The sequence below is a fragment of the Heterodontus francisci genome, chromosome 32 (genome assembly GCF_036365525.1).
Source record: "Heterodontus francisci isolate sHetFra1 chromosome 32, sHetFra1.hap1, whole genome shotgun sequence".
NCBI classification, from domain to species: Eukaryota; Metazoa; Chordata; class Chondrichthyes; order Heterodontiformes; family Heterodontidae; genus Heterodontus; species Heterodontus francisci.
The window spans coordinates 17,035,698-17,062,706 of record NC_090402.1 but is presented as its reverse complement, the minus strand read 5'-3'; the positions used below and the strand labels follow the sequence as shown (position 1 = coordinate 17,062,706).

Genomic DNA, 27,009 nt, shown 5'->3' with positions numbered 1-27,009 from the left:
GCTTTCGCTGTTTGGCATGCAGGTAGGACTGAGTCGAGGAGAAATTTCTTCACTCAGAGGGTTGTGAATCTTTGGAATTCTCTACCCCAGAGTGCTGTGGATGCTCAATCGTTGAGTATATTCAAGACTGAGATTGATAAATTTTAGGGATCAAGGAATTTGGGGGTAGGGCTTGAAAGTGGAGTTCAGAAGATCAGCCATGATCTTATTGAATGGTGGAGCAGGCTTGAGGGGCCGAATGGCCTACTATTATATCTTATGCTCTGCTACCACAAGAAAAGTTGCATAAATATTATTCAACAGACCAAATCAAGCTGGTTAAAATGACAGACGTACTTAAGGATATAGATCTGAGGAACAATTGAAGTCAGTGAAATAAACAACTGTCTTGTCTAGGTCAGAGGCTTATTATTCCATGTTAGACTATGATTCTGTACTGCTGGGAGCAGGGAATGTCATCCGTGGAAGATGTTTGAATAATGGATATATATAGATATTCTGGAGTTTTTCTTGATTATCTTTGGGCGTTTGAGAGAAAATATGCAGAAGTATCCTTCCATGTTTCCTGTTTATGCTACTTTGCAACATAAAAGCAGATATAATCCAGCTTTCAGCTCACTTGTACAATTAAAAAGGGTGGTCTGGCCAAGAGCAATCACACATACAGGGGCCTGAAAGATGACAGAGGATAATGGCCTTCATGTTAAACTGCAAGAACCTACTTCTAAATCAGTCTTAAACTCCTTACTGGGGTGATGTTTACTTAGACAGCTATAATCTCTTGGGATATTACTTGTTTGTCAAGCCAGAAAAACATATAACTGGAGCCAAAATAATTCCCTTCTTTGCCTATGCATCTTATTAAGGAAATGTAGTTTTCTATTTTCCTTTTCTCCATAGTTCCTGTTCGGGTTGTACACTATAGTGTAGCAACCACTTAAAACCAGGTTCATACTTAGCGCTGATAATTTCTCCACAAAATTGAATTGGAAAATTGTGCAAGGAGAACAAACAGGATGGTAATGAATCTAATGCAGCAGACCGATATCTGCTCATCTTGAATAAAAACAAAATACTGCAGATGCTGGAAATCTGAAACAAAACAAAAAGTGCTGGAAATACTGAGCAGTTCTGGCAGCATCTGTGAAGAGAGAAGCAAAGTTAAAGTTTCAGGTCTGTGACCTTCCATCAGAACTGGCAAAGGTTAGAAAAAAATTAGGTTTTAAGCAAGTGAAGGGGAGGGGAGTGGGGGAAGAGAACAAAGGGAAAGGTGTTTGATAGGGCAGAGGGAGACTAAATAACAAATCTTTCACCACACGCATTAACACACGCTTCGCCTTTGTCCCATCGTGCCATTCCACACCATTCACAAATTCAGTGTTAATCCATTAATTAAATCTCTATAAACAATACTGTAGTTATTGCTAAAATAAAAGCAAAATACTGCAGATGCTGGAATTCTGAAATAAAAACAGCAAGTGTTGGAAATACTCAGCAGGTCTGGCAGCATCTGTGGAAAGAGAAACAGAGTTAACATTTCCACGACAGATATGACTCTTCAGAGCTGAAACTTTAACACTTTTTCTCTCTCCACAGATGCAGCCAAACCTGCTGAGTATTTCCAGAACTTTCTTTTTTATTTCTGTGGTTATTGCTATTGGCACACTTCCAGATTTGAAATTATCAACTGGGTCTAACATTTTCAACGAAGTTAAAGATAACATAAGCATCCTTAGAGGTAGCAAGGAGAAAGAAATTTCAACGACCCCCCCTTCCATTTAAAACATTCCATCCAGAACAAAATTAATCCATCATCCACACAAAGAAAGTGATTGAACTGCAATTTCTCAGCACTTTTGCTTGAAGTTGGTATTATTTACTGATTTAAATAATCTCTGAGAGACGCCACCATTTTTCATAATGTGCTTTGGATCAATGAAATTGCTGGATTAGGTGAAGTTAGTACTTACTGAAATTAATTGTGTGCAACAACTAAACACAGGAACAGCTCAACTGCCTAATCAACACATGCTGCAGGCTACATACACTGTGAACCCCCAATCCCAACCATGCAATCTCCTGGGAGAGGAGAAAAAAAATAATTCAGGGAAACCCCCCCCAGAAAATTCCTCTCTGCCTCCATGCAAATCATACAATGATAGAACATAGAAGGAGATCCTTCAGCCCATCATGCTCTTTGGTAGAACTAGCCAATTAATCCCATTCCCCATTGTCCTGCTCTTTCCCCGTAGCCCTATAAATATTTTTCCTTTAAATATTTATCCAATTCTTTTGCTTCTAATTGAACCTGCTTCCATCCCCTTTCAGGCAGTGCATTCCAGATTACTCGGTGTGTAAAAAAAAATTCCTCATGTCACACCTGGTTCATTTACCAATCACATGAAATCAGTGGCCTCTGGTTACTGACCCTTCTGCCACTGGAAATGTTTTTGAATGTGATGATTTCTGTAATTATGTCCAATTGAAAAGATGAATTTATTATCTAAAAATTTAGTATTTTGTCTTCGTAGTAAATCACAATTGAAACCCTCATAATTTTGAACATCGCGATTAAATTTCCCCTTAACTTTTTCCAGCTTCTCTAGTCTCTCCCTATAATCATAGAATGTGACAGCACAGAAGGAGGCTATTCGTCCCATTGTGTCTATGCCAACTCTCTGTAAGAGCAACTCAGCTAGTCCCATCCCAAGCCTTTCCCCCTGAGCCCTGCACGTTTTCTCTTCAATTCCCTTTTGAAAGGCACCATTGAATCTGCCTGCACCAAACTCTCAGGCAGTGCATTCCAGATCCTAACCACACACTGTGTAAAAAAAAAATCCTCATGTCACCTTTGCTATTCCCCTAATATAACTATGGTTGTTCATCCCTGATATCATTCTGGTAAATCTCTGCTGCACCCTATCCAAGGCCTTGATTAACCTTCCTGCAGTGTGGTGCCCAGAAAAGGACATAATACACTAGTTGAGGTTTCGCCAGTTATTTATGAAGCTTTAGTGTAAACTTACTTGCTTTTGGATGTATTCCTGGATGTTTTATCACATGACCTCTACTCTCCAACTGTCCTGCCCAAACAGCCACTTCCCTCTATCTCCAATATTTTCATTACTAATAAACTAATGTTCAAAGAAAATTTTTAAAACGCACAACTTTTTAACGCCTCGTCATTTTTTCCAGGGTTGCTTTGAGCTTTGTCCAGGAGATTAATCGTTAATTGCTGGAGATCCAGGACAATCTTAGGGGAGGGGGCTGAAACCCTGTATTATTTATCATCAGGCTGAATCAAATCGATTTCAAAAGGTAATGGAAGCGACCAGGACTCTTTGATTGTAAATAACTTTTAAAACCAGCGGCAAACATTTTTATTGTCGTAATCTTGCAATTTTTTTTTCTAACAAAAATAATCTTTGCATTTCTTGAGGAGGACGTTGCACACGGATCCCAATCTTTGACCGAGGTCAAAATCCAGAGAACCTAGCGTAAATCGAAACGTTGTTGTTTCAATTACTCGGGATAACTCGACTATTCAATCGGTTGTGGGATTTATAAGGAGATACTGAGATGAATGGATGATCTCCACAAGCCCTGTACTAAGGTCAATGTAACACACGGAGTTGGAGGGAATTCTGTATCATTTTCACATTGTTACATTTCCTTTGTGACGTCACAGAAAAAGGTCATGCCCGGGAAGCGCATGCGTACCAGGCCGTGCGGAAGTGAGAAGATTGTAAAGCTATGGAGCTGTTGAAATGGGAGCCTCGGGTGTGGTTCCTTTGTTTTTCTTTTTTCCCCAGTTTTTTGTGCTGGGAGGTCGCTTTCCCTTTCCGATCTATGTACTGTCAGCTATCAGACTCTTGCGGTTGCGCCTTCCAGTCTAAGGTTGATAGTAAGTAATCTTTCAAGGTAAAAGGATTTGTGTCTAGGGAGACCGTTTCACCCAATGACAGATGTGAGACTTATTTTGTGGAATAAAATGTCTGTAAATACTTTTAGTTCTTTGACCTGCAACATAATCATAACTTTCCGTTCGTTTTATGCAGTTTTTCATTTTATTATTGCGACCAGTAACAATTTTTGGGGATGGATTTTGAAAACGGGTTGTAAAATTGTCAGATTGAGATTTTACACCTGTCTTTGGCAAATTCCAAGAATTACTCTGCTGCTCAAGAACAACGATTTTAGATGCCTACAGTAACTATATTTGAGGTTTTGTTTTTCCAGCAACTCCTTTACAGATTTCCTCCTCCAAACATCCAGGGAGAGGGGACCTATTTACATTTGATTCGAGCCATGCAGTCCTGAGCTGAACTTCAGACCCTACATCCTATCTATTATCATCACTGCATATTTAAACCTACACAACATTGCCCATTTCCACTAATACCTCAACCCTGCTGCTCTGAAAGCCTTACTCATTCTTTTGTTACCTCTCGTTGCTTTTTCCGCAATGTCCTCCAGGGACCCGGGTTCGATTCTGGGTACTGCCTGTGTGGAGTTTGCAAGTTCTCCCTGTGTCTGTGTGGGTTTTTGCCGGGTGCTCCGGTTTCCTCCCACATCCAAAGACTTGCAGGTGATAGGTAAATTTGCTGTTGTAAATTGCCCCTAGTGTAGGGAGGTGATAGGGAATGTGGGATTACTGTAGGGTTAGTATAAATGGGTGGCTGTTGGTCGGCACAGACTCGGTGGGCCGAAGGGCCTGTTTCAGTGCTGTATCTCTAAATAAAAAAAATAAGAGGCCATTCGGTCCATGATGCCAATGCTGGCTCTTTAAAAGAGCAGTCGTGCTTAGTCCCACAACCCTGCTTTTTGTTTGTAACCCTGCTAGTTCCTCATCCTTAAGTATCTGTTCAATTCCCTTTTAAGATTATATATGTCCAACTCTCTTTTTAAAATTATTTATGGAATCAGCTTCTGCCACATTTTCAAGTCCAGCATTCCAGATCCTTGCCAACGCTCTGAGCAAAACAATTTCTCTTCATCTCTGCTCAAAATCACTTGCCAATGATTTTAAATCTATGACATCTGGTTATTGACCTACTTGCTAGAGGGAATAGTTTTTCTCTACCTACTTTATAAAAGCCTTTGTTGTCTTGAAAGCATCTCGATTAAGTCACGCCATAACCCTCTTTTGTTCCGAGGAGAACACTCCTAACCTTTCCAATCTCTCCTCATAACTGAAGTGTCTCATCCCTGGTAACATTCTGGTAAACCTCCTTTGTACCCGTTCGAAGGACTTTTGACCTTTCCAGAATTGTCCACAATACTCCAGCTGAGGTCTAACCAGTGATTTATAAAGTTCTAGCATGATCTCAGCTTTTATATATTTTTTTTATAAACCCAAGTAACTCATACGCTTTTTTTAACCACCATAAACTTGCTCAGCCACCTTTAAGGATGTGTGTATATGGAGAGTGGGGAGCCTGTGGAATTCACTACCATAGAAAGCAGTTGAGGCCAAAACATTGTATGTTTTCAAGAAGGAGTTAGAGATGGCTCTTGAGGCGAAAGGGATCAAAGGATATGGGGCGAAAGCAGGAACAGGTTACTCAGTTGGATGATCATAATGAATGACGGAGCAGGCTCGAAGGACTGAATGGCCTACTCCTGCTCCTATTTTTCTCTGTTTCTATGACACAAAGGGGTCTCTGCTGATCTACACTTTTCAAAAGCGTGCCATTTATAGTACACTATCTTTCCATGTTAGTCGTCCCAAAGTGCATCACTTCACACTTCTTCGCTTTAAACTCCATCTGCCATACTTCTGCCCATTTCACCATGCTGTCTGTCACGCTGAAGCCTAAAACTACCCTCATCATTCTCTACTGCTTTGGCAAGATTCATATTATCTGCAGACTTTATAATGCTGATCCCTACACTTGTGCCTAGGTCGAATATAAAAATGGAAAAGAGTAATGGACCACAACTAACTGTTGGGGCACACCACTGCAAACCACTTCCCAGGCTGAAAAAATCCATCCACCACCACCACCATCCTGTACTTCTTGTCATTGAGCCAATTTTGTATCCATATTGTTACTTTCTCCTTAATTTTATGAGCTTTCATCTTAATAAGCCTCTTGTGTGAGAGGTCAAATGCCTTCTGAAAGTTTGTATATTCAATATCTACTGCAGTAGCTTCTTCAACCTTTCCTGCAACCCCACCAAAGAATTCGATCAAGTTAGACACGTTTTGCCTTTGACAAATCCATGCTGGCTTTTCTCAATTAACCCATGCCCAAATGAAAGTTTATTTTATCCCTGATCATATTTTTCAATAACTTTCCCACCACTGATATTAGGCTGACTAGCCTGCAGTTTCCTGGCTTATCCCTCTGCCCTTTAGTGGTACAACATTAACAATTCTCCTGTCCTCCGGCACTACTCCTGTATCCAACTGAATATTGACCTTGGTGACAATGAAGGAATGACAATATATGTCCATCTCAGAATGGTCTGCAACTTGAAGAGGAGCTTAGAGGTGATTGTTTCCAAACTATTGTTTCTGTTGTCCTTTTCAATGGTAGCAGTCAGAGGGTAGGAAGGTGCTTTTGAAGTAACCATGGTGAGTTGCTCTAGTGCTTCCTGTAGATCATATATACTGTCCCCACAGTGCAGCAGTGGTGAAGGCATAGATCAAGGGGTTGGAGTACCAATCAAGCCAACTGGATGATGTCCAGTTTTTGGAATGCTGTTGTGGTTGCATCTATGCAAGCAAGTGGTGAATATTGCACCATGTTCTTGACTTAAGCCGTAGATGATGGATTGGCTTTAAGGGGTCAGAATGATGTGGCTGGTCCAGTTAAGCTGTTTGTCAATGCCTACCCCCAAGACATCAATGGTGAGGAGCTCAGTAATGCTAGTGCCATTTAAGGTCAGGAAGAGTCGACTCGACTTGCCGTCGTTTAAAATAGTTATTGTTTTGCAGATAAAATTTGCCCCTTCTCAGCCCAAGCCTGGATGTTGTCCAGGGTCTGCTGTAAATTGGCATGGGCTACTTCATTGTCGGAGGAGTTGCAAATGGAGCTAAACAGTTCGGAATTGTCAGCAAACATCTTCTGATGAAGGACCGATCATGGATGAATTGTACTGAAAACACTTTCCTGAGGAACTTCTTTGGCAGTGTCTTAGAGCTGCGATGACTGGCATTGGATGAGCACAACTTTGTCAGGCATGAATCCAGCTACTGGGAGGTTTTCCCTTTAACTCCAATTATCCTCAGGGTACCTATGGTTTACTGATGACTTAATGGTCAAAAACTGTCTTGACGTCGAGGGTTTCCACTCTCAACTCTCTTCTAGCTTTCAGCCCTTGCATCTTTGTCTGGATCAAGGCTGTGATGAATTCTGGAGAACTCAAACTCAGTCAGCGATTGGTGAGTAGGTGTTCTTTGATGGCAGTATTGATGACTATTTCCACCACTTTACTGATGATTGAGAGAAGGTTGGTGGAGTGGTAATTGGCCGAGTTAATTTTATGGCATCCTGTTTATGTGGGTGATGGAAGGAGTCCAAATAGTATTGTCCACTTAACAATTCTGGCTGAGGACACTTGAAAACAGGCTTATTTCTTGGATTTCACCATGGTCAAGGATGGGGATATTCACAGAGCTTCTTCCTCCTGTTAGTTTCTTGGTTGGCACACAATTCTTGACTGGATATTGCAGAGCTACCGAGCTTTGATCTGATTGATTGGTGTGGCTTATCTTTGTCTTTAGCCTGATGCTTTCAATATTTAGCTTGCTGGTACCCCTGCCTGTGTAGTAGTTTCTCTACCTTGATACATCATTCTAAGATATGTCTGGTGCTATTTTGCATGCACTTTACACCAAGGTTGATCTCTTGGCTTGATGACCAAGGAGTGAGGAATATGCTGGATAATAATGACACATTAAGGTAGTGGAATATAATTCTGCTGCTGATGGGCCATTATGCCTCATGGATGCCTTATTTCGGGCTGCTAGACCTGCCCTTAGTCTGTTTCATTTATCACCGTGTAGGACCATAATATGTGATTGAGGGTATCCTCACTGGAGATGAGACTTTGCCTTTTCAAGGAGGACAATCACTCCTATCCATGTTATCCTGATAGATGTATCTGTGACAGGTTGCTGAGGAAGAGGTCAAGTAGGTTTCTTCCTCAAGTTGATTCCCTCACTACCTGATGCAAACTCAATCTGGCAGCTATCTACTTTAGCACTCAGCCATCTCGGTTAGTGGTAATAGTATTGAGCCAGTCTTGGTGGTGGGCATTCATTGCCCTTACTTCTATCTGAGCATTATAAATTATGTTCAACATGGAGTTGTATTGATTCATCAGTTGAGGGCGGATAGTAGGTATTGATCAATGGGAGATTACTGACCTTGTTTATCCGATGAGGCCCGTGTCTGCCAAACCAGTTCCTTTCCCACTGTAGCTGGACAATTTTTAAATGTTAGACTCTAGATGGCCACAGGTAAAGCCAATCTACCCTCAGCTGATCGTTACATGGCATACTTTCAGCTTTGTGTCAACTGTGGCACTCACACCTCTGAGTCAGAAGGTTGCAGGTTCAAGTCCCACTCCAGAGACTTGAGCACAAAAATATAGGTTGATACTATAGTAGAGTGCTGCACTGTCGAATTGCTGTCTTTTGGATGAAACGTTAAACCGAGGCCCCGTCTGCTCTCTAAGGTAAAAGATCCCATGGCACTGTTTAAAGAAAAGCAGGGAGGTTGTTCCTGGTGTCCTGGTCAATACTTATCCCTCAATTCACATCAGAAAAACAGATTATCTGGTCATTATCAAATTGCTGTTTATGGAGCTTGCTGTGTGCAAATTGGTAACCACATTTCCTACATTACAACAGTGACTGCGCTTCATAAGTATTTCATAGGCTGCAAACTGCTTTGTAACGTCCTGAGGTCATGAAAGATGTTATGTAAATGCAAATCTGTCTTTTTAGGTCACTGCGCAGTGATTAGGAGCAAGAATCCTGCCACCACACCCCACCCCCAATCCCAAAGGCACTGAAGCTGATTGCTGAGAAATTCTTTGTCACTGGTTTGAATTAAACCAAGGACATTCCAAACCTGAGCCACTTGTGGAGCTGATCCCCTTACTTATAATAGTCCTGCACCTGTAAATTACACATTTTATAAATTCTGAACCTGTGATGCTTGTGTTTTTAGCAATTGTGATATCATATAGACACTCTTCCCTGTGTCCTTTGATATCTTTAACATTTAAATTGTATCTGGATGCCTCTGAGCAGAGCTCAGTGCAAGTGTGTGTAACTGTACACGTGCAGAACTCTGCTTGCCCAACCAGGGAATGGGATGCAGCCAGCAGTATAACTCAGAACTGCTGTAAAGCAGATATCCATCTCAAACAGTGTACCTGCAACATAACTGCACCATTAACAGTATTAATCCTCATTGTAACAGACCCTGAAAATCTCAACATACCACAGATAATCTTCATGTATGTAAAAAATGGGAAAAAAACACCTTTTAATATGTTATATACAAAATAGTGACTAGTCATAAGATGAATTAGATGTGTGTTTTGGGGGTTTTTTTGGTTTGGAATCTTGTATGCTCACCCATGACTCATCTGGTTGAACATAAACTGGTCCCAAAGCATTCAGGGACTGCATGAATTGTAAATTCACTCTTAATCCTGTGCTATTCTCATTACTTTAATACAAGAATCTATTAATGGTGACCTTTGTGATGGAACCTGTGGTTGCAAAGCTTGTTTTTTCTAGACCCTGAGAGGGAAATTAGAATTGAAACAGAAACTAGAACTGAAACAGAAGCTGGAAAAACAACTTCAGGTTTCCGGGGAAGCTGACACTGGTTAGAACCAGATAAAAGAAAACAGAGTCCTCTGCTGATCCGGCAGGAGTCGAGCATCAGCAAGCAGAAGAAAGTGAAGACTGAAGCCAGGAGCTGTTTCTGTTACTTAAAGTAGCCGACTAACCACACCCGGCTATGCAGTGCACAGGTCATCACTGAAGGACTCGGATAAAGGGAAGACTGGTAAATCCACGCTATCAAGACTGTCACGAGCAGAGCTGAGGAGGTTCTGGAGAAGTGCGTCTTTTGGTGAAGACTATACCTGTGGGGTTTGGATTTTGAGAGTGAACTGCTGTCAGAAGAAGGAAAGTGGCTAAATCCTTGAAGAAAGGAGCTGAAAATCTACCTGAGGAATGCCAGAGTTGTGAAGAATTGTGTTGGTAATTGTTACCATATATGTCAGGTGGACTGCCCAGTGAAACTGTAAAACCCATCTCTGTTGTATCTGATAGCTAAGGTGTAATTTGTAATATATGTTTATGTAGAGACACCGTAATCTATCTGTTGCTTCATGTTGATTTTGGTTGGAGTGTTAAAAGTAAAATTTATAAAAGTGAAACCTTGTCCGTTTGGTTTGGTTTCCTAAATTGGAGTCAGTTAGTGGATTTGATTCTTTTTGTTTGTTGGTGGTCTGCAAGGGGATCCTAACACGTTGACTAGAAAAATACAAAACATGAGTCAGTGAACTGATGATTTAATATTCCATTTGTACTCTACCCCTCTAGATCTGGAACTGGATCTGTGCCGCCATGTGTATGGACAGCATGTGGCCAAAGAAGTGATCGTCAATGCCATTAAACAGTTTACAGAAAACGGCTCTCCAGTGAAGCCCCTTGTATTATCGTTCCATGGATGGTCAGGGACTGGGAAAAGCTACGTTACCTCATTGTTAATCAGAAACATGTACCGGGATGGGATGAAAAGCTCTTATGTGCACCAGTTTGTACCTACCTTGCACTTTCCCCATGCTGGCCAAATCGAGACATACAAGGTAAGGGGTTTCTTTTGTGAGAGGGAGAAACAATCCCTTTACCTTCAACTGATCATCTTTTTAGTAAGAAAACCTTCAGCTACTATTTCATAACTTGGGTAGATTGTTAGATTTTAAGGCTTTTAACTTGTGGAACTCTTTTGATTTAAAACAAAAAGTTTTGCAGTTTGGTCTTTTTAAAAAAAAAAAAGTTAGCTATTCATTGATCTGCAAGTGGAAAATCCAAGTGAATGTACACACACGCAGTAGAGCCAGCACAGGGCTTGCGATTTTCAGAGGATTGATACAGTTTAATGGTGATATTGTGTTGCAGGTACACTGTTTGAAAGTGATAAATGCTTTCAAGCAATTTTGAGTTCCACTGCTGGCTCCACTCCATGCTCTGGCCAGACAAGCAGAGCTCTGCTCATGTGCAGTTACACACATGCACAGAACTGAATTCAGAGGCATCCAAATGCAAGATAAATTTTAATGATACCAAGGGACGGCTGGGCTAGTCTGTGGTCTGGCTGCATCAGGGCGTAAGGCAGAAGCTGTTTGAGACTACCTGTTTGAGGTGGTCTTTCCTGGCTTGCTAAAATGCAGTGTGCTGTCATTTTGGCAACGCCTCTCCCCTATGAATTGCAAACTACGTTGCATCGAAGCAAAAGCTGCTGCATGCCTGGGCCACTGGAGAAAAGATCTGTCACTGCTGACTACACTTTTCCCTTATTGACTTGTTACTGTGGCAGAATGTGTACTTAAAGGAATTTAGAAAATATTTTTATACATAATACTGTCTATATAAATAACTGAGACTCCATTTACATGTTACACCCATTATTGGACTGCAGTAAGGAGTGTAAAAGTAAATGAAGCCTCCAGCAAAGCTCCACTCCATGTTAGCCAGAGTTCAACACTAGTGAGTTCCCATGTGCTCTGTCATTTCCAGACAGCCACATATTCCCATTATGCACAATAACATCACATTTAAAAATCATTGTTTGCTCCCTTTCCAACTTTGACTTTCCAGCTTGACTCTGGTCAAGGCGTTGCCCTGAGGAATGAACCCGCGAACCCTTTGGGGCCTTGTTCTTGGCAGACAGAAAGAACATGTACACACGTTGCGCCTGCTTCAGCTAAACAAAATAAATGACAGCCATTCGCTTGTTCATTGCTCAGGGCAATCAGAGTCCAGCTGCCTGGTTTAAATTTCAAACAAAGCTTGGCAGTTAACTGTCAGTCACCATAAACTGGTGCATTCTCCATGACAATGCCCCTACCAATCAGAGTCCACTAGCCAACCAATCAGCACTGTCTTCTCCTACAGTATAAATTTGTTGCTTTCCCTTCCATTGGTATTCTTGAGAATTGTCCTCATGAGTGTAAGACGAAAAGCTTTGACAAAATGTCTCTGTTTTCAGCAACACTGAAGTATTACTCTTGCCCACCCATTTCAAATAATTGGCCCATCACTAAGAGAGCACATGCAGGTAAGAATGACCTTCTCCAGAGCTCCTCAAATTCTTTGAGACCATCCATTCAGCTGCCTCTGCCACTTCTCTCCCTTACCTTAGCTCACAGGGCCAAACTTCCTCTAAGGATCCCCCCTGCCTTAGCCCTGAACTCACATCTTTCTCTGGTTTCTCTCATCACTCCTCATGCCCTTTCCAAGCTTGTCTTGTCTATGAGACCCACGTTCTGCTCCCTCAGCCCTATTACCACTAAACTGCTGACCACCAAAGTTCTGTTCCTGGGCCCCATGTTAGCTCATGATGTTAACGATTCTCTATTCTCTGGTTCCCCCTCCCATCAAGTCTACTGTCATCGCTCGTTTCCTAAAAAAAAATCATTGCAAACTACCTCCAACCTCCCGTTCCTCTCCAAAGTCCATGAATGTGGTGTTGCGTCCCAAATCTGCACTCATCTTTCCCGCAACTCCATGCTTGAATCCCTCCAATCAGGTTTCCACCCCAACAAAATACCAAAACAGCTCTTACCAAAGTTACGATGACATCCGATGTGACTGTGACCATGGTAAAGGATCCCTCCCCATCCTTCTCAACCTGCCTGCAGCATTTGACACGGTTGACCACACCATCCTCCTCTGACACCTCTGTCATCCAGCTGGGTGGGACTGTACTTGCCTGGTTCTGTTCTTATCTATCTAATCATTGCCAGAGAATCACCTGCAATAACTCACTTCCTGCTCCTGCACCTTACTTCTGGTGTCCCCTAAGCATTTATCCTTGACCCCCTCCTAATTCTCATGCACACAATGTCTCTTGGCGACATTATCCGAAAACACATCAGCTTCCACATGTAGGCTGATGACACCCATCTCTACCTCATCACCACCTCTTTTTAAATCCCTCCACTGTCTCTAAATTGTTAGACTGGATGTCGGACATCCAGTACTGGATGAGCAGAAATTTTCTCCGACTAATTATTGGGAAGAGCAAAGCCATTGTCTTCAGTGCACGCCACAAACTCCAAACCCCAGCTGCTAATTCTATTCCTTTCCCTGGCGACTGTCTGAGGCTGAATCAGACTGTTTGCAACCTCAGTGTCACATTTGACTCCGAGATTCCAACCACATATCCGTGCCGTCACTAAGACCATCGACTTACACCTCTGTAACGCTGCCTGACTCCTCTGCTGCTGAAACCCTCATCCATTCCTTTGTTACCTCTAGACTTGACTATTTCAATGCACTCCTGGCCGACCTCCCATCTTCCATCCTCTGTAAACTTAAGCTCATCTAAAAATCTGCTGCCAGTATCTTAACTCACACCAAGTACCATTCACACCTCACCCCCATGATCGCTAACCTACGTTGGCTTCCAGTTGAGGAATGCCTCAATTTTAAAATTCTCATCTTTGCTTTCAGATCCCTCCATGCCTCACTCCTCCCTATCTCTCTAAACTCTTCCAGTCCGCAGCCCTCCAAGATATCCGCTTCTTCAATTCTAGCCTCTTGAACATTCCTGATTATAATCACTGCAACATTGGCTTTCAGCTACTTAGGCCCTAAGCTCTGGAATTCCCTCGCTAAACCTCTCCACCTCTCTTCTTCTCTTTCCGCTTCTAAGACACTCCTTAAAACTAACCTGTTTGACCAAGATTTTGGCCATCTGCCTTAATGTCTCCTTAGGTGGCTGAGTGCCAAATTTTGTTTGATAACGCTCCTGTGAAATGCCTTGGAACATTTTACTTTGTTAAAGGCACTATATAAATGTAAGTTGTTGTTGTTGTTGAATTGGATTTCATTTTGAGCAGCACGGGGTGTCGCCTTCAACATGCTGCCGATCACAAACTCCAGTGGTTTTGAATGTTGACGTCTTTTTTAGATGGCTCAACTCGGTTGCTATCATTTGAATGTCAACCTTGAATGTATGTAACTTTGTCCTTGTAAAGTTCAGTAATTAAGTCTCTTAATTGACTATTCAACCCTTCCTGTACATGAAGGTATTTTATGTTTCTGTTGCAATGTAAGTGAAACACAGGTGTGACAGCTTGGTGTTACACCTGCAATTTCTTTATATCGTTCTTGTCTTTTCAGCAACAATTGAGAAGTTGGATCAGTGGTAACCTGAGTGACTGCAGCAGATCAGTGTTCATATTTGATGAAATGGATAAAATGCACCCAGGCTTAATTGATGCTATCAAGCCCTTCTTAGGACAATCACACATTATGTATGGAACAAATTATCGAAAATCGATATTTATTTTTGTTAGGTAAGTGATGGGAGATTACTACGTATGCTGTCACTGGGCCTATGTTGAGAATATTCTAATGCACATACTCAGGCAACACATTAGTTCATGTTATGATGTTGGATTTGCAACTGGGAAGCAGAGTTCAGACTCTCACATTTGTACTGTAGCTTTGAGTTCAAGTTGTTGCTTTGTTGTCTGTTGGAGAGTCTGTATCTTGGCAGGTTCATCAAGGAATTGTTCATTCTCCTGATATAGTAGAAGTAAATGGTTGGAGGAAGGAAAAGTTCATTACTAGCCATACGCCTGAAATGTGTGGTTAGGAAATTCTTTCTGAGACTAGTTTCAAATTATGATTCATTTTAAAAATGCCCCTTTAATGCACGTTTATCAGTTTGTATGAGACTGGATGGAGCTCCTTCCCAGTGTGTCTGAATCCTCATCTCCAAAAATCACTATCGATGTTAATAAAAATTGTCGCCACATTTATCTTTAAAGTCACCAGACTTAAAGTGAGGCACAGTTTCAGATGTGAGTGCAATGTCCTTTGGTGACTAGAAGATCACTCACTGCCTGTGCTAACACCTAAATTGATGAGATTTCTTCCTGTCTGTCTTGGCTGATTTTTAAGCACAGAACCACCAGTTAAAATATGAATAGGATGTTTTCAAGTCAATCTTCATCTTCCCCTTCTGCTCCTTTTAATAGTTTTAACTTCCATCTGATTATTTTACTTACTTGTCCATCCTCACTAGAGAATGTTGCTATGTAACAAGTTCATTCAAGTAAGTCTACAGTACAGAAACAGGCCATTCAGCCCAACTGATCCATGCTGGCGTTTATGCTCCACACAAACCTCTTCCCACCCATCATCTAACCCATCTGCATATTCTTCAATCCCTTCTCCCTCCATGTGCTTATCTAGCTTCCCCTTAAATGCATGTATACTATTAGCCTCAACTACTCCTTGTGGTAGCGAGTTCCACACACTAAACAAACTTTGGGTAAAGAAGTTTCTTCAGAATTACTTTATTGGATTTATTAATCATTACCTTATATTCATCACCTCTAGTTTTGGACTCCCCCACAATGAATGATGATGAGTGGATAGAATTAGCGGGATTTCAAAAAATTACAGCAATGATTAAGAAATTAATGATTGCTATCCTATTTCAAACTTTAGTCTTCCATACATACTGAATGCATTTGGAAACTGCGGTGCAAGATATAAAAAATATTCCTTTAAAAGTTAAAGATGAGTTATGATCCTGGTTTCAGCCTAACTGATCCATGCTGGTGTTTATGCTCCACACAAACCTCTTCCCACCCACCATCATCAGGCATCATTTATACTAAAAGCATCATTGTACTAAAGAATGCTTTTATGATCTGTAGCAGATCTTCTTTAGCACTCTGAATGTTCAGTGTATGTTTAGTTCTTGGTCTCCAGTCTCTTGATACATTAGGGTCATATGATAACAACAACATATTTATATAGCGCCTTTAAAATAATAAAATGCCCTTGGGTGGTTTACAGAAGCATTATAAAACAAAATTTAACACCAAGCCCTCTTAACTTACTGAATACCTTCAAAAGCAGTACCAGGCTTCACTATTCCACATCCATATAACACAAGTATGGAGTTTGTATCAAATATTGTCTAAATAATATTACTTTGTCTTGTTTTGCCCTTTATAAATTATTTGTTTATTTTCAATTAACATAAGTGAATTAGATACAGATTTTTAAACGATTCTGCAAGTCATAGTGTCACCTGACTCTGATCTTGTATTAATATCACTAATTTTAGTGTAATGTCTTACTCCTGATTGTAATCCTCAATTGCTGTCCATTGTGAAAACTGTTTAGAGTACCGTAGATCAATAGAAAAGAAATTTTAAAATCTCTAGAAATACAGTAAAGATTGTTGAATAACTTTATGCAGAATCATGAAGAAACTGTTATGATGAGATGTGAATGTAGTATCTGGGGAAGTGTAACTTGACAGTCAACTAGCAACAAACTGCCAAGTGGTTTTACCATAAATAGCTCATAGCTATGTAGTATGTAGGTGTTGATAGCAAAGTTCACCCATCGCGCTGTCTCATATGTCCATGATTATGTCTCATAACCAGCAATGCCGGAGGTGATCAGATAAACCAGTTGGTGCTGGATTTTTGGAGGAATCGAAAGGACAGGGAGGATATTCAATTGGAAGATTTGGAGTCCAAAATATCCAGGGCAGTTTTCAATAACAAACACAGTAAGTCTTAATTATGTCCTAAGAAGGGTGTTCAAATAAGCAATCAGTATTGTTAATATATCTTCAGTTGGTAGTATATGTCCTCACTGAGCTCTATCATTATAGAACTAGGCCTGTAAAAGCAGTGTGCAAAGGGCTTGACACTGCAGTTACGATATTATAACAAAACCAATGAAAAGTAAGGTTGCTGGTGCAGTCATTATGCTCTGACAACATGTGTCTTGCCAGTGATCCCCAGAACGTTTCCATCTCTGCTTTCAGCAACCGAAGAATGCAAATTCGGAGATACCTGCCCTTGTCCCAGTGGTCTTTGGCCGCATAATGTTTTAAAGTCACCTAGATACACATGAGGAAAAGAAAACCTTTGTGACCTTGTGTTTATCGTGCACGCAATGTTTTTTTAGAATTTTTTTTTTTAGAACATTACAGCGCAGTACAGGCCCTTCGGCCCTCGATGTTGCGCCGACCTGTGAAACCATCTGACCTACACTATTCCATTTTCATCCATATGTCTATCCAATGACCACTTAAATGCCCTTAAAGTTGGCGAGTCTACTACTGTTGCAGGCAGGGCGTTCCACGCCCCTACTACTCTCTGAGTAAAGAAACTACCTCTGACATCTGTCCTATATCTATCACCCCTCAACTTAAAGCTATGTCCCCTCGTGTTTGCCATCACCATCTGAGGAAAAAGACTCTCACTATCCACCCTATCTAACCCTCTGATTTTCTTATATGTCTCTATTAAGTCACCTCTCCTCCTCCTCTCCAACGAAAACAACCTCAAGTCCCTCAGCCTTTCCTCGTAAGACCTTCCCTCCATACCAGGCAACATCCTAGTAAATCTCCTCTGCACCCTTTCCAAAGCTTCCACATCCTTCCTATAATGCGGTGACCAGAACTGCACGCAATACTCCAGGTGCGGCCTCACCAGAGTTTTGTACAGCTGCAGCATGACCTCGTGGCTCCGAAACTCGATCCCCCTACTAATAAAAGCTAACACACCATATGCCTGCTTAACAGCCCTATTAACAGTACCTGGACACCAAGATCTCTCTGCTCATCTACATTACCAAGAATCTTCCCATTAGCCCAGTACTCTGCATTGCTGTTACTCCTTCCAAAGTGAATCACCTCACACTTTTCCTCATTAAATTCCATTTGCCATCTCTCAGCCCAGCTCTGCAGCCTATCTATGTCCCTCTGTACCCTACAACATCCTTCGGCACTATCCACAACTCCACCGACCTTCGTGTCATCCGCAAATTTACTAACCCACCCTTCTACACCCTCATCCAGGTCATTTATAAAAATGACAAACAGCAGTGGCCCCAAAACAGATCCTTGCGGTACACCGCTAGTAACTAAACTCCAGGATGAACATTTGCCATCAACCACCACCCTCTGTCTTCTTTCAGCTAGCCAATTTCTGATCCAAAGCACGAAATCACCTTCAATCCCATACTTCCGTATTTTCTGCAATAGCCTACCGTGGGGAACCTTATCAAACGCCTTACTGAAATCCATACACACCACATCCACTGCTTTACCCTCATCCACCTGTTTGGTCACCTTCTCGAAAAACTCAATAAGGTTCATGAGGCACGACCTACCCTTCACAAAACCGTGCTGACTATCGCTAATGAACTTATTCTTTTCAAGATGATTATAAATCCTATCTCTTATAACCTTTTCCAACATTTTACCCACTTTTCCAGTTAAGAACATGACACAGTGCCATTGTTTTCATTGTAGAATTCCCATTCATATTTGTTGTGTGTTAGGTGATGGTCACAGTTACAGAACTCTCATGAAGTACGGTACGAATGTTGTTGCTTTCTGCTTGGACAGCATTGACGTTTCCTGGACTCTGTAACTATGGATGTAGACTAGTCCCTTCTCTAATGCACTTATAATTTATATCATCAGAATGGGTTTAATGCAAAGGAGACATGAAATGCAGATCATCACCATGGAGAAGCAGGGCTGCAAGTTGTGTCTGCGTAGATGGTGATGATGGTGGAGGGCATTTACTTCATACTGAAAGCGTTTCTTTAATGAGCCTCAAGATTTGTTTTTAATGCAAAAATATTTGACAACAGCAATGTGATAACCACCATTTTGTGAAATGAAATTATCTTTGCAGTATTTTTCAAACTTGTAATTAGGATCAGTATAACTGCATAGGTTCAAGTGCGAAATCCCACACTGATAGCTAAACAGGATCTGTATCACTTTGCAACACTGGCACTGCACAAGGATGTGTGCAGTAGGGTGGAAATGGAGGGTTTCATAATTGTTGAACTGAATGTGACCGACTGAATTTCAAGAACTCTGATACCTGGGCTTTCCAGTTTTTGATGAAACAAAATACCCAATTTAACCCCCACCTGATTGGAGAAGTAAACAGTTTGTCTTTATTCCAAAACACCTAAGCATGCTTACCACCTCCACAAGCTTTTGGAAATAACCATCAGGTGAAGTTTGTTCATGCAAAAAAAAAAATGTTGAGAAGGCTTTTTAAAAAAGCATATGGGTTTCTTGGATTTATTAACCGAGGCATAAAGTACAAAAGCAAGGAAGGTATGCTAAACATTTATAAACCACTGGCTTGACTTCAGCTGGAGTATTGTGTTCAATTCTGGGCACTACACTTTAGAAAGGATGTCAAAGCCTTGGAGAGGATGCAGAAGAGATTTACTAGAATATTAACAGGGATGAAGGTCTCAAGTTATGTGAAGAGTCTGGAGAAGCTGAGATTGTTATCCTTATAGCATAGAAGGTTAAGAGGAGATTTGATAGAGTAAATAAGGAGAAACTGTTTCCAGTGGCAGGAGGATTGGTAACCAGAAGACACAGATTTAAGGTGATTCTCAAAAGAACCAGAGGTGACTTGAGGACTTTTTTCTAACGCAGTGAGTTGTTGTGATCGGAATGCAGTGTCTGAAAGGGTAGTGGAAACAGATTCAATAGCAGCTTTCAAAAGGGAATCGGAAGGGAATGAATTTGCAGGACGGTGGGGAAGTGAGACTAATTGGATGGCTTTTACAAGACGTTGAAATGGGCCTGATGGGCCTGATAGCCTGCTGTTGTGCTGTTATTCCATGATTCCACTGCCATGTCCTATTTCTCTTACTGGACATACTGCTCATGTGAATAACTGATGCCACTGACCAACATTCTGTGAGAGACATTCAAAAACCTCAAGGTCACTAATTATTCCTACAAACTCCTGGTTATTTAAGATACTCGTGCAGCTACACTGCAGGGTGTTACTTTTTGTGGAAAGCACTGATATCGTGCAGATTCTGGTCAACCAAAAATTTGTTTCAAAAGATCCTACAATTGGCCAAATGGATTTTTTTTGTGATCTTGCAAGTCTTGTTTGCCCCACTTTAACCTGCGTTCCTCTGTTTGTTTACAGGTGGGTTCTGGAATTCCGACATTATAAATGAAGAGCTTGTTGATTATTTTGTACCGTTTTTGCCCTTAAAATTCAAGCATGTCAAGGAGTGTGTGAGAAGTGAGATGTTGTCCAGAGGCATAAAACCTCGAGATGATATAATCGCAGAAGTGGCCAATTCCATGAACTTTATCCCTGAGGATGCGAAATTATTTTCTCAAACAGGCTGTAAAACTGTGTCTGCGAAGTTGGACTTTTGCTTGTAACTTCAAGGGAATCTTGTTTAAATGTTAGTGTTAGAAAGTGCAATTGTATATCAGCAAGTACCATTGTCTCTTGGGGAGAATGGTGATCTGATTGGTATTGCTAGCTTAAGTAATTTGATGATATACAATTAGCTTTCAGATTAGTGTCCTGTTTTAGGGACAAATTATTGGACCAGAAGAAGAAAATAATTTAACTTGCTGGACTTTTTTTAAAAAAAGAGTATTTAATATATCCAATGTTTAATTATTTTAGGAAAGTGTTGAAAATCAGAATATTCTTATGTCATTAGGAGTCTGGGAATAACACAGGAGCCACTTTGAATCTGTTATGATATCTGTTCAAAAAGAGTTTATACAAACTTCTCGGAGGTGAAAGATGGATATCCACTTGTGTCCCCAGGATGTACTAATGTGTTATACAACCAATTGATTCATTTTAAAGTGCTGAGAGTTGTTATTCAGGCAAACATGGCAAACAGTTTGTGGGGGTACAGCCGTGTTTGCCTGCATACAAAAAATTGGCTGCACTTCACAAACAGCAAATGAATAGATGGCCAGATAAAAAGTTTTCTTCAAAAAAAAAATTGTAAATGCTGGAAACCTGAAACGAAAACAGAAAGTGCTGGAAACGAGCAGCATCTGTAGAAGCAACAGACGAGTTAATTTTGTGTGTAACCCTGACCAAATAATCTGTTTTTGATGATAAGTGAAAGGTGGGACGTTGGTCACAAGACCGCAAGTTATTGGCCTTTTATGTCCAATTGAGCAGGCAGAGGTGGACTCTGTTTAATGCCTCATCTAAATGAGATGGTTGAATGCAAAGGCCTATCCCTACTAGTTATTTTATAAAATCCCACAGATGGACACTTGACTTCCAAGCCCAGTTGCAAAATTGTGCCTTGGGGCTGCCTGTAATACAGTTACTTATGAAAATGCCAGGCAGGATCAAACCAGCTGGTCCATTAAGCCTGCCCCACATTCATGATGCCTGGAGCAGTCTTGTCATTTCTAAAGTTGCTGGAAATGAGATATTTTCTCATGGAGGATGGACTGGAGTGGTGGAAGGATTGTGTTTGATTTGGCATGTTTAAAAATTGAGAATTCAGCTGCCAAATTATTTGACACTGACCATATAAAAATCTACAGCCTGCAAAGAGACCACGTTTGAAATACATAAATTAAAGTGACCTCATTTTTTGTTGCCCAGGTCTGGGAGATAACATGTTTGAGCACTTCACTTGGTGTAAGGTGTAAATTTAATGAACAGTCTAATTTCTCTATTATCAGGGTTGATTTTTCAAATTTAACTTTGCACACCCACATGAACTCAAAGTGGATTCTGAACAGGAAAGATTTCTGTATTGTTAAACTGTTCAATAGAGAAAGTGGATACTTGTCAGTGGTTACAGTGGTTTCTAAGCTGTGCACAATCTGAAATTTGCACGCTGGCTGTGCAAACATCAGCTCCTTTAAGTTACAGTGCATGCGCAGCCACATCAAAACATTTAAGGGGCCCATGCACTTAAATGAATCGGCTGTGCTCAACAAAAAAAATTAGAGGGTTTGTTGCTTACAGGACAGTAAGGTTTTTAATTACCCAAATAGATTCTAACTACCATCTGAACCAGTGAGATGAAGTTACTTCCTTGAAATCATTCCCACGTACCATTTTTCAAAATATAGACTGAGGAGGGCAGTATTATTTTATTTCCTTTGACCAGTGTTGGATGTGATGACAGAGATTGGTTAAGGTACAAGGCACAATGACCTCCACCATATAATGATAAGATGGAATTATTGGGAATTAAATAACAACTTCCACCTTCTATGCACTTTTTATACAAGCAGAACTTCTCGGGTGCTTCAAAATGGGGATTGGACAATGTGCAGGAGTTAGGGAAGTGGTGGCACAGCTAGGTTTTGAGGCTATTTGAAGGTAGGAAGAGATGCAGCAAAGGGTTGAGCGTGCTAATCCACAATGCATCCTCCTATTCCAGGGCACTGAGCAGTAAGTTACCTTGAGATTTCTTTTCCCTCCAATAGGCCAGCCAAGATGGGGAAATTGCAACTACGAGTTTGCACCTGCTCACTCTGTGGCAGGAATCCCTCTGGTGCTTTGTCTTCAATCAATCTTAACACGCATCATCTGTGGTTTTTCCCACCAAAAAAGTCCCAGGCGTTAGTCCTCAGTCAGGTGGATTTTTCCACTTCCACAGCTACAAAACTCATCTTATCATCCAGTATTGGAACTCTACAGATCAGATTAGTATTGCAAATTATTTCAAAATGTTTGTTCTAAAAATGCAGTTCCATTGAAATTTTGCCCTTTAGATGTATTTATGTGCTGGTGAAACTACAGTCACCGTAATCTTTTGCTTTGGATACCTCTCGGTGCTCTGCTGAAGTCGGGCTGATGTGAAATCCTTCATCCATTCCTCTTTTGGCTTCTTATTGAAGTGAATCTGTCACCTTTCAGTATACAGGGCAGACAGAAATGAACTGCCTCTTTTCCAATCCAAGCCAGTCTGGCTGATCCTCCTTATAATGGTGAAGGAGCCACTCAGTGTTATTTTGTGGTTTGACCGGGGGGTAGTGGGTTGTGTAATAATCACATAGCAAACATTTCAAAGCTTGAGCTGGTTTGCATTTCAGAATCTTCCAAATTTCAAATTTGGATTTCTGCTTTTCTGTGAATTGATTTTTTCTTTGACACAAAACAATATAAACTTGAGCACAGTTTCTGACTGATGTATATTGTTTGTTTGCTGATTTCCATCACTTTTTTAATACTTTAATGCTCAAAGCTATTTTTGATTTTGACTGGGTGCATATCAAAAGGCGAAATCAGTAACAACTGAAGTATTTTCTGTCCTTGTAATATCAATTTTGAAACATATTACGAAGTAATTTGTAAATTGTGAACATGCTGCAGTTTTATAAAAATGTTTAAATGGGAATATGTCTTTTTTAAAAAAGAAAATTATGGCATGTGTTTGTACAGTTCCTTATCTCTTTGTAACTAGAAAAAGAATCTGGATTGGCATATATGGAATCACCAGTTCCTACTTCTGTTTGTGCTCATAGACATGAGGTGGAACGATGTGAAAACAACAGAAAAAGTCTGTCTGCCTTCTGAGGGTTGGTGCACGGGACTTCATAAATTGCCATCCTACTTCAACAATATTCTACATTAGAGAGGAGAGAGAAGCATTACTGAAAATAAGTATTACTAAAACAGCTGGGTGGGAAATTGTGAGAACTGGTGGTTTTATCAGAGTTGGAATTTTTTTGGGCGATAAGAATATGGCAAAATCTATAGAGCCTGAAATTTCGCATTTTAAGGCTATTCAGAATATTAATGACTTGTCGATGATCTGAAGCGCGTGTAAGATTTAGCCACTAACCTGGCCTGTTTCTTTTAAGGCCATGATTAATTTATTTTCATGGGATGTGGGCATCACTGGCAATGCCAGCATTTGTTGCCCATTCATAATTGCCCTTGTGAAGGTGGTGGTGAGGTAACTTCTTTAACTGCTGCAGTCCTTTGTGTAGCGGTTTTGTACAATTGAGTGTCTTGCTGGGCCATTTCAGGGGGCAGTTAAGATTCAGCCACATTGCTGTGGGTCTGGAGTCACATGTAGGCCAGACCAGGTAAGGACGGCAGATTTCCTTCCCTAAAGGACATTAATGAACCAGATGGGTTTTTACGATAATCGATGGTGGTTTCACGGTCACCATTCTTGAGACTAGCTCTCAATTCCAGATTTGTATTAATTAATCGAATTTATTAATTGTATTTAAATTCCACCAGCTGCTGGTGGTGGGATTTGAACCCATGTCCCCAGAGTATTAGCCTGGGTATCTAGATTAATAGTCCAGTGACTTTACCACTACCCTACCATCTCCCATTAATAGGAGCATTTAGGTAATTGTAGCTACTTGTAAAACAACTGAGGTTTAGGCTCCAGGTCAATGGCTCTCATTTTAAAAATTGTTTCATCGCTAACTGTGATGGCTGCTATGTGCCAGATGTGTCCCAGCTGCAAAACCTGTGTTAAGAATACACTAAATTTACAATGTTTACAATCCAACAGCTCTTTTTTCCCCTCAATTACCAGAGAGAGCGGTTTATTAGTTATCTGCATCCTCTATGGTGTTGGTGCACCAAGTTAATTGGGTATCGTATTTTAAGGTCAGATGGGAGGGGCACTGGAAGAATCTGAAGTATTAAAAAAGACAGTTGTGAAAGTTAAGCAGCAACAACAACAACAATTTGCATTTCTATAGCTCCTTTAATAAAAATAAGTTAGGAAATATACAATTATTTATCCAGCTCACACTGCACACCAGCCTGACAATGGAGATGCATTTAAACAGCTCTAGGTTTCACTGAATTATATTTGTGGATGATATTTGCGGATGTTTTTAAATGATATGAGTGCATATAAATCCTGGTCGGTAAAAACATCTCTCATTCAAGCAACTGTAATGGTGCTTTTTTAATACAATAGACTATATAAGCATTTCATCACAATTCTAATTCTGTGCACATTTAGTACCAGCACAATTGAGGTTTAAATATCTATTTGATCTGTAGTTATTAGCAAATGTTAATGTACTGTTTGTTAAATGGTTTAATGGAATTGACTGACAGAAGAAGCAGTGAAAGGTAACTTGCATTTCTCAAGTCCCACCTGTAAAAAGAGAGTTAAACTTTTTCCAGTTGTGCGGCTTGCTTAATGATGCAGCTTCTGAACAGTGGGAAGCATTATCTGAAGGCTTTAAAATCATTCTAATCCTTGGTCTGTCAACGAGCAGGGGTTTCCTATTGTGAAGAGACTTTTTGATTTCTAGAGTTATCTGCATCAATGTAGAAAAATGCATCATCTGTTAGGCATAGTTACAGGTCACAGCGAATGCACATTAAACAACAAGCTCGACTAGTGGAAAAAACCTGTTCTGAAACAACTTGACCTTCATTCAAAAAAGGAAGTGCTCCTGTAAGTCTAACCATAAACACGTTTTCTAAGGGGTAGGTGCCTCTCCATGAGCTCTCAAGCCAGCCTGAAGTCATCGTTCCCAATATTGGTTTCAATGGAGCTGTTTCTAGGAACTCCCCATTGGGGGGATATCACTGAGCAAAACTGCAGGAAGAATCAGGCCTAATCCAGAAGATCACGTGCAGGTAGATATTGATAGACAAGCTACCAACTGTGGAGATTATCACAGCCAACACTGGTCCTGTTCTCCTGCCATCCATGCTCTTTTCAGAGAGGGGTTCAGTGGATGGTGATCAAGAGGAGATACCATGACTAATTTTTCCCATCTGTAACCCAGCAGAAGACCCAATTATACCTTGGCTGAGATGTTGTAGCTCAGGCTAGACCAGGAATTGAACCAGGTACCTTGCAATATGTGTGGCTTAAAATCATAGACTGATACAGCCCATCAAGTCTACAACAGCTCTTTCAAAGAGCAATCCCACTCCACCATTATTTTCCGATGTCCCTGCAATTTTTTCTTCTTAGAGTATTTATCTAATTCCCTTTTGAAGTTTACAATTGAATCTGTATCCACCATCCTATGTGCATTCCAAATCCTAACCACTTGTTGCATAAAGAAGTTTTTCCTCCTATTGCCTCTGGTCTGATTATCTTAAATCTGTGCTGTCTGGTTATCAACCCTTCAGCCATTGGCAACAGTATCTCTTTAATAGCTCAGCCTATACGTTTCATGATTTTAAACACCTTTATCAAATCTCCTTTTAGCCTTTTCTACTCTACGAAAACACTCCCAGCTTCTCCAGTCTTTCCACATAACTGTAATCCCTCATCCCTGCAACCATTATAGCAAATCTCTTCAGGATCCTCTCCAAAGCCTTCACATCCTTCTGAAAGTCTGGTGCTCAGAATTGTACACAATACTCCAGCTGTTCTACACTTGCATTGTTCTCACTCATGAGGCCACAGAGGGAAGTATGAATAGCACTATAAAGGATAATGACTTTTTTTTTGGCCAATTGGCAGCTATTTCCACAATTGCTAAGACTGGTTCTCTCTTAAATAGTGACTGTTCAAATTGTCCTTACCATTTTCTTTCTTGCTATAATTTCTTTATACAGGTCTGTTTCCTTTATACAAGGTGCGAAATCACTTTCTGCTTTATGCGCATCTTTCTTTGTGTCAGAGATCTCTCTGGTTGGATGCTTTGGTTGCATTGGAAGGGCCTGTCTGCAAGGAACACAGAGTAAAGTGCCAAAGCTCAAATTAATTTTTAAATTTTTTTTATTTAGAGATACAGCACTGAAACAGGCCCTTCGGCCCACCGAGTCTGTTTACTTCCTCATTTCTGACTTAAGAAGAAATTAGGTCAGCATATTTTAAACAATACCCTGTCAGAACTTGCTGTTAATTTGCCTTTTTTTTGCTTTTACCTGTTTGTTGGAAATAGGATTTAAAATTCACGAATTACAGAAAAAAACAAGTTTAAAAACAAAAGTTCAAATTTCAGTCAATTCTAAATGAGAGAAGTAAAA

At 40.6% G+C, this 27,009-nt stretch overlaps 2 protein-coding genes across 3 annotated transcripts in view; one reads left to right on the top strand and one right to left on the bottom strand.

The window, feature by feature from the left end:
* The first annotated feature begins 3,685 nt into the window (after window positions 1–3,685).
* LOC137347669 (torsin-2A-like) lies at window positions 3,686–23,431 on the top strand. Of its 2 annotated transcripts, none has more exons than XM_068012345.1 (5): window positions 3,686–3,904; window positions 10,580–10,845; window positions 14,387–14,562; window positions 16,678–16,805; window positions 20,230–23,431. In XM_068012345.1, the coding sequence occupies exons 1-5, from the start codon at window positions 3,754–3,756 to the stop codon at window positions 20,472–20,474; spliced, it is 966 nt and encodes a 321-aa protein (XP_067868446.1). In that variant the 5' UTR covers window positions 3,686–3,753; the 3' UTR covers window positions 20,475–23,431. The 2 variants fall into 2 exon arrangements, with proteins under 2 accessions (XP_067868446.1, XP_067868447.1); XM_068012346.1 differs by lacking the exon at window positions 3,686–3,904 and adding an exon at window positions 12,249–12,317 and having other exon boundaries at window positions 10,757–10,845.
* A 1,324-nt stretch (window positions 23,432–24,755) lies between these two features.
* LOC137347668 (tetratricopeptide repeat protein 16-like) overlaps window positions 24,756–27,009 on the bottom strand; it is a 48,813-nt gene continuing 46,559 nt past the window's right edge. Inside the window, exons 13-14 of the mRNA XM_068012343.1 lie at window positions 26,563–26,704; window positions 24,756–25,334 (exon numbers count right to left, since the gene is read on the bottom strand). Of these exons, the coding sequence (XP_067868444.1) occupies window positions 25,158–25,334; window positions 26,563–26,704 (319 nt within the window). The 3' untranslated portion in view covers window positions 24,756–25,157. The remainder of the gene's footprint in view (window positions 25,335–26,562; window positions 26,705–27,009) is intronic.

Coding starts and splice junctions, on each gene's coding strand:
- LOC137347669 (XM_068012345.1), top strand. CDS start 3,754: ATGGAGCTGTTGAAATGGGAGCCTCGGGTGTGGTTCCTTTGTTTTTCT. Junction 14,563..16,677: donor TCGATATTTATTTTTGTTAG/GTAAGTGATGGG, acceptor TCTCATAACCAG/CAATGCCGGAGGTGATCAGA. Junction 16,806..20,229: donor AGTTTTCAATAACAAACACA/GTAAGTCTTAAT, acceptor GTTTGTTTACAG/GTGGGTTCTGGAATTCCGAC.